The following is a 7,811-nucleotide window of genomic DNA, read 5'->3' on the forward strand; positions in this document are numbered from 1 at the left end:
CAATTAAGTCAGGTATTTGAAAGGTTAGATATCTTCCTCGTTCACCGCTCCCAGGACCTGACAGGACCATCACTGGGCAAATAGCCCTCTATATGTTTGAAAATACCCTTCTCAAACAGCTGATTTCATCAGTGAATTTATTTTCAGCCCCCTTCTTTTCTTACAAAAATAAAGTAACAAACCAAGAATAAAGATTGCCGGTATTAGAAGCATTGAAGATGGTTCACTATTACTCATACCGAACGGATTGAAGTGGTTGCCACTTGGACCTCCCGCTTGCTGATCCAAGTTGATTGTAGTGAATACCTCCATGGCATTGATGATGGGAGGTAATATAGAACCCTCCAGTGGAGATAATGTCAAATTGGCAGGGCCTGAGAACTCATTTGTGTAGAAAGACACCACTTGGCAGGAGTCATTTTTGAGCTGTATGGTGTGGTTACTTGCCTGACCATTTATATAAATTGCGAAATCCTGCCAATGATGGCATCTGAGATAGGGACCACCTCCATGAAATATAATATGATGTAAGCTCTCTGGTTGATCGGTGGAAGCTCAATTAGCAAAACAAGGGACTCTAAAGAATTTGATGCTGTTATAGCTGTGTTTATGACCCAGAAAGGAGGTAATTCTCAGCAGTAATTGAGATTTTTGGTGGGATGCTAGATGCATTAGGATAATTTGGCATTCCTTTTGCTTTCCAAATTCTGTTAAACTTCTCATCCATACCAACACCAATCCTGTCAACCAAAACGGTGGAGATAACATGTTAATAAGTTAAAGTTGACACTAAACTACTAGTCGGAGCAAATGCCAACAATAGCCATGATATTTTTGTTTGATAAATTGGTCTCTTTTGTTCGAAATAACGCAGAAGAAGCAAAAGGAATATTGAGATATGCCAGGGGTGGAGACTCCATACCATGAATGCTGTTAAAGTAAAACCAGCGCTTCATCATTACCTGATGTCAGTGAAACCTCCAAAGTCGGCTCTGCTCCGTAGATAGAATCCCATGTTCTCATCCATCTCTCTATATATATCTGCTGGAAATGGCGTGACTTGAAGAGAAGAAATGAAGGGAATCCCACCATCAGCTCCTCTCCTCACAAGGCAGACACTGATGCTACCTCCATTGGGTTTATAAACCACTTCATGGTAGATGGGATCCTCATCGAGAGAAGTCGCAACGGTCGCCCACTGATGGCCATCGAACTGGAGGTCAAACGTGGGGGGCTTGGAGGTAGCATCGTAGTTCCCGTAGTAGAACCCGGCACGAAGGAGCACCCTGCTCTGGCCTCGGCCTGGCAAAAGGTAACAGTTCTTTTCTCCTTGAGGGAAGAAGCGAAGGGTGTTCATGGCTCGGGGATTCTTGCTTTGCGATACGAGCATTTTTTGACCGGTCGTGATGTAGCTGTCATCAGTTTGCCACAAAAGAAGGCTATCATCCAATGAGTACCATGCTGATGCACCGCAGTCGATGTTCAACCACTGTGAAGTGTCTGAGGAGGAGGAGGGAAGACGAATAAAAGAATAGAAGATCTCAAGAATTCAGTGTAGAGGAAGAGTGTGCATGCCTGACACTCACCAGGGAAGTCTAAAGCTTCATGCATGTCCATAAGTGCAATTAAGACCAGCAAAAGGATTAGCCCAACTTTTTCCATCAGATCTAAAGAATGTAGAGCCCTCTATATCTTTCTCTCTGAGTAGAGAAAAATTCCTGATATAGCACTTCTATATTCGCTGTTTTTAGGCGTTCCAAGTTAGTTTTAGCTCCGGTTGTGACGACAAGAGAACTAAGAAATTGTTTCATGTGGGTTATGTTTATGTTTTGTAGTCGGATGTGCAATGAGAAGTCCGGTGCACTGTTGAACGCTTCGGAACTTTTTGTTTCATCTGCAGGCTAGGGGCCCCCACCGCTCTCGTAACCCCACTTGTACGTTCTTCTTTGTACTTCGATTCTTAATAAAAATTTGGGAGAAGGTTCTCATGATAAGTTTCTCAAAAAAAATTTGCTTGTTCTGTTATGGCCTTGAGTAGGTTCGGTTGGTGTTGGGCTCGCTGTGACGTGGCTGCACCTGTCCGGTAGTCAAGTTTCGTGGCTCAAGCTCACAATTTCAGGAGTTGGGCATGTATTTACCTTCAATTTTATAAATTCAGACCTTCAAAAACTTTCAGTAGCATCTTACTCTCTTTTTGGAAGAATAAATATAGATCGTAGCTTCAGCTATGATCAAATACTCTACTTTTGCTTGTATTGATAAACTAGAATCCGACTGAAAACCTAAAAATAAAATATTTTAAAATAAAAGATAAATGTGAAGATAATTTAAAGATAAACTGATTTCATTGATCGATAAAAGAATATTTTTTTAATATTATGATATGATATTTATAACTAGCTCTCATTAATTATTGGGATATATATTACTATTTAAATATTGACACTTATCCTAACCAATTTGGGCTAAATGGGCCACTATTGTCATCTATAACAGTTATCTTCCCTTCATTATTTTTATATTTGAGTAATTGTGCCACTCCTTTCATATTCTAGATAATGGTATGGATAGTGGTAAAATAGGCATAATTGCTTCACTCCTTCGATATTCTAAATAGTAAAATGGGGTAACTGGTATCTTTGGATTCCACTCCACTAAGATCCCATTATAGGGAGATAACTCTCACTTTTTTGAGTCTACATAATATTTATTCGATATGTATCCTTGGTATTTTGGTATGTATCTTTTTTGATGTATCAACCATTGGATCATAATCAGTTTGGATATGTGTAAATAACACCAAACCGTTAAGTGACAAAAATTTTTGGGCTATAATCAAGGATTGCTTAACGGAGGCATGGCACATGTTCGCCCACACCCCCCCCCTTATACTACGGATCTAGCCGTAGGGTGAATGCAGCCCAGTAATCAATGCTTGCACATCAAGCATCATACGTAGTACTGGTTTGTGCTATAACCCAAAGATTTAAAAAAAAAAAAAAAATTGAATGTCACCCATCATACTATATTGTTATCTACAAGTAAATAGTTCATCCAAAATAATGGAATCTGGTTGGTGACTTGAGGGACCACAGTGGCCATTCAGTCAGATCAACTCTGTGTAAGTGCTTCCAGGTTGCAATCTTAAACTGCCGTTCATAGAAGGGAGAGTTGATTCTTCTTCTGGGTTTGGACATTTGTAGTCCATAGACTCATCCATTGTCAGGGTTAAGAGCTGCTGGTAGGCTAGCAGGACAGAGAGCGACGGTAGAGTAATAGAGGACAACGATGAGATCAGGGGTCAAATCCTTTAGTTTTCAGGTCTCATTAGATTATTTTTTTGGACAGGGATGCCCCTCCAGGGGTCCCATTCTGTGTGCAACATCTCTGATAGGGAGAATGAGGATTTGACCCGTCCAGTGTCGACAGAGGATGTGCAAGGTGTCCTATGGTCTCTCGAAAAGGATAAAGTCCTGGGGCCAGATTGTTTCCCCCTTTCTTCTTTTAACATTACTGACCGATTGTCGGCAATGAGGTGATTCAGGCAGTGCATATGGTCTTTGAGTCCAGAGATATTTCTGAGCAGTGAAAGAAGATATTGATCGCCTTCATTCCGAAGAGACATGATGCGTCGGCCCTAGGTCACTTCAGGCCAATCAGTCTTTGCACCACTCTCTACAAAATATGTGAGAGGGTTCTGATCAGACGACTGAAGCCGGTTATCTCTCGCCTCATTAGCCAAAAGTAGGGTGCTTTTGTCAGTGATCACTCTATCACCGATAATATTCTATTTGCTCAGGAGTTCATGCATGATCTTCAGCGTGCTCCATTTGTTGGAGCCTGATGGCGATCAAGCTAGACATGGAGCGAGCTTATGATCAGATGAGTTGGCAACTACACTGGACGTTTCACGAACTCGGCTTTCAAGACAGGTGGATTGACTGGGTCATGGACTGTATAGAGGCCCCGAGCTATGCCATCCTGATCAATGGGACCTCGATAGAGTTCTTCCACTCGACGGGCGGTCTGCATCAAGGGTGCCCTCTTTCATCCTATCTATTTATTTAATGTGCGATGCTCTTTCTCATGCTCTTCGGACGCGGTCCAGAGGGCTAAGCCGGAACCCTACTAGCCTGGCCTTGGGATTCAGCCGCTCTCGCATCTCCTCTTTGTAGATGATTGCTTGCTTATTGATCGGGCCTCCATCAGGAATGCGAGGTGCTTCGCATCTATTGTTGAGGTATACCATCATGCCTCTGATCAGCTCTGAATCTGCAGAAGTCTACGGTCACCTTCAGCCCCAAGATGAAGATCCAGATGAAGCAGATGATTCGAAACAGGCTAGAGATCCCTGAGCAGATCTGAACCTTGATCTATCTGGGGGTCTTCATCACAAGGTGGGGACTTCAAAGGGCTGACGTTAGGCTATGGAGTAGCAGATCTGGATCACCTGGAGGGTTGGCAAGTCAATATCTTTTCATAATGGGGAGGACTACTCTTATGAGATCATCCTGAGTTCCATTCTGATTTATTTGTTGGCTAATACTGCTGTGCCGTGCTCCTACCTCAGGAGTCTTGAGCAGCAATTCTACAACTTTCTTTGGGGCTCCAGATAGAGTGGCCATGGGCTTCACCTGCTTTCTTGGGAGTGATTTGCCAGCCTATGCAAGATGGGGGCTTGGAGATCCAATCCTTGCTGTTAGGAGAAAGGCGATGATTCCCAAACACGTGGCTAGATTCCTCACTCAGTCTGACTGCTTGTGGAGCTAGGTGATGATGTCTCGGTATAAGATTAGGAGCCAGGAGTCCCAAATTCATACTGATTGTAGTTGCTCCTTCATCTGGAGAGAGATTTACAGTCGCATCTTTGCAGTTGTGGCCCAAGTCAGATGGCTGATTGGTGATGGAACTTCAATTGTTGTGAGTCAGGATGTCTAGATTTCTGCCTTCTCCTCTCACAGTGGCCGACTTACGTCAGCATGGAGGTGGATGATGTTATACGAATCCGTGATCTAATCACTGATGATGACAAGGGTTGGAGGTCTCAAAAGGTCACCCATCTCTTCGATGGTCAGCTTGCTAACAAGATCCTAACCATTTTCAGGGTGTAGGGCCTACCTTGCAATCCCAAGGTCCTTACAAGAGACCTCATTGCAATGTGCAGGTCGGTACCAGAGAGGAGGATTGAGGCAGCTTGCATTTGGAGAGTGACTGTCCATCCCAAGATCAGACTCTTCTTTCAGAAGGTTGCTTGGGACCGCTTGCCGACCTGGACTCTTCTCTGAGATAGAGGCATGGAGCTTCCGGCCACATGCCCCATCTACAGGCTAGAGGAGGAGTCGACAGAGCATGCCCTGCTTCGATGTCCAAGAGCATGCTTGATATAGGAGATGGCAAGTGGCCAACCTTGGAGGACAACCATTGGATCTTGGTGCCCTTCTTTCTTAAATGCAATTCGTTGAAGTACATCTGAGGGACAGCTCTGAGGTGGTAGGCTGGCATATGTCGCGTATCACATTTGGTTGTTTAGAAAAGCTTGGTCTTCGACGCTGAGGTGGTGCCTATACATCGGATGCTAAAAAGAGCCTACTATCTTGTGGAGGAGTATAGCCGCTTTGATGCTGCTAGCCAGTCCCTTGTCGTCTCGAGTTTTTGGGACTTCCTTACTGCTCATGCAGTGATCCAAAGGATTTTTTGATTTTTTAAAGCCCCCACTCTTGAAGTTTGTCAAGATCAATTTTGATGGCAGCATGAGAGATGACAGAGGTAGTGTGGACTACGTCATCTGTGGTTCGGATGTCAGCATGCTGGCTGCTCGGAGTTCACCCCTATTCGACTCATCAGTCCCTGGTGCAGAGCTCCATACCACCTGGGCTGCATTATCTATGTACGTCAGGAGCTACGAACTGAGAGGATCTTCATTGAGGATGACTCTGCGATGATTATTAGCTGATCCATGATGAGGTAAGGCATCTCGATATTTATCTGTTACTCCATGACATTTGGGGGGCTATTAGTCATTCCACCGCAATGACTGTTCGACACGTCTTTCGAGAGATGAATAGTATTGTGGACTGAGTTGTTTCATTCGTGGCCGATCACACTGAAAATTGGATCTAACGTCAAAGTGACGACTATCCAAGACATTGCGTAATATTTTGTATGTTGATTTTTTGGATTGTACTCGCATTAGATAGTGTGACCGCTGGATTGTACCAAAGGAGAGCTGTTGGTATTTGATTTTCAAGCCCAATGGTTCCATCTATTAATTGTAATGGAGGCCATCTGCTTTTGCATCAGCGAGTAAACAAATTAAAAGATGTACTTACCTATATGTAAGCAGCATAGATAAATGCTTGATAGAAGCAGGCATGAGATCAGGCACACATGGGATTTGTATATGAGAGAAAATTATTAGTTGGACCACATCCATCAGCTCAGCGGTGGATCAGTCCAATCACAAACCAATATGTACAAATATGAAGAAAAAAAGAAAGAGAAGGAAAAATCGTGCAATACAAGCAAGTTTGTGCATGTTGTTTGAGGATAGACTAGTCCATTGCTGAGTTGTGGGATTTGATGCAGCCAATAATTTGTTATATATGAGAGGGTCTCAATTTATAGCTCGTATTGCATATAGAGCTCTTGCCAGTCAATAACTGAACATCATGAGATCTTTTCTCCTTGTTTATACTGGTGTTGTCTACTTTTAATTTTCTATTGACTTCTGCTTCATAATTTGGGAATGTATATTGGAAAAGAGATCCATGTGGTGTTATGCTTGAAAGGCAAAATAAGTGGGGTGGTGCATATATGTCACTATACATTTAATTATTGTACCATTTGTGTAAGCACACGAGAAGAAGTACTCTGAATTCCATTGAAAAAAAAAAAAGAAAGAAAGAGATTGCAGTATTTAAAATGTGTTGATGGTGCTATCAAAAGTAGCACTACTTTTATATGCATTGGCATTTAACGGATGCTTGTTAGTTTATTTTTTACCATGCTTTATAATGGTATATTATGGATCTTTTGTTTTATATAATTTAAGGAGGTGTGATGACTTGAGGCTAGTTGACAATTGTAATTTTTTTGGGTATTGATAGATGTATGGCTCCTTAATTTTGGAATTACTCCCTTTGCATAAAAATTAAATTTTACGTGCATTTGCAAAAAAAAAAAAAATGAGAGAAAAGTGGAAGAGAAATATAGTTGCAATCTCCAAGTAGATGGAGATATTCTTCTAATTGTATGATAAGTGAATTCAAAATTGATCTGGAGAGAGGCAATGCATCAATTATAGCCATTCATATATGGAATGAATAAGTCCTATGCAACATATAATATTTAATGTCTATGGTGCTATATATGAATGATCGTGGTTGATAAAAAAAAAAAATCCAACTTAATTGAAAAATAATAAAAAAATAAAATCAAGCTTTTGGGTGAAATCCAAATCTCAAAATTTACCTCTTTTTAGATGGCTAGAAATCTATAATACACTTTGACATGTTGGCCTAGTGCAGGGGAGGACGATAAAGGTGGAGAGACGTAGATGATTTTATGGGTCACATAAAATTTTAGCTTTATTTTTTTTTTAAAGGGAAGAATCTGGGCTTGGATGTTGACTAAGGCCCAAGGTGCAGCTTGTTTGGTTTTATACGGTGCCATCGCCTATTGCCACTTTCTGCTAGTAGGACTGTCAAAATGGGATAGGGTTCATGGACATTTGGCCCTAAAAATGGATTGGGTTTTGCAAATGGGCTTTCTAGTCCGGCCCCTGTAGCCCATGGGCTGAACCAGGTTAGGGC

General features: G+C 41.9%; 1 protein-coding gene across 1 annotated transcript; it reads right to left on the reverse strand.

Annotated features, from left to right (window-relative positions):
• Window positions 1-607: 607 nt before the first annotated feature.
• Window positions 608-1,357, reverse strand: LOC105057051 (uncharacterized protein At1g24485-like). Its single transcript, XM_029268326.2, has 2 exons — window positions 963-1,357; window positions 608-740 (listed from the first exon to the last, which is right to left on the reverse strand). Exons 1-2 carry the CDS (start codon window positions 1,355-1,357, stop codon window positions 608-610), a joined length of 528 nt encoding a protein of 175 aa, XP_029124159.2.
• Window positions 1,358-7,811: the final 6,454 nt, after the last annotated feature.

This window comes from Elaeis guineensis, chromosome 14 (assembly GCF_000442705.2).
Source record: "Elaeis guineensis isolate ETL-2024a chromosome 14, EG11, whole genome shotgun sequence".
Lineage (NCBI taxonomy): Eukaryota > Viridiplantae > Streptophyta > Magnoliopsida > Arecales > Arecaceae > Elaeis > Elaeis guineensis.

Coding starts and splice junctions, on each gene's coding strand:
- LOC105057051 (XM_029268326.2), bottom strand. CDS start 1,357: ATGAACACCCTTCGCTTCTTCCCTCAAGGAGAAAAGAACTGTTACCTT. Junction 741..962: donor GGAGGTTTCACTGACATCAG/GTAATGATGAAG, acceptor TTTGGTTGACAG/GATTGGTGTTGGTATGGATG.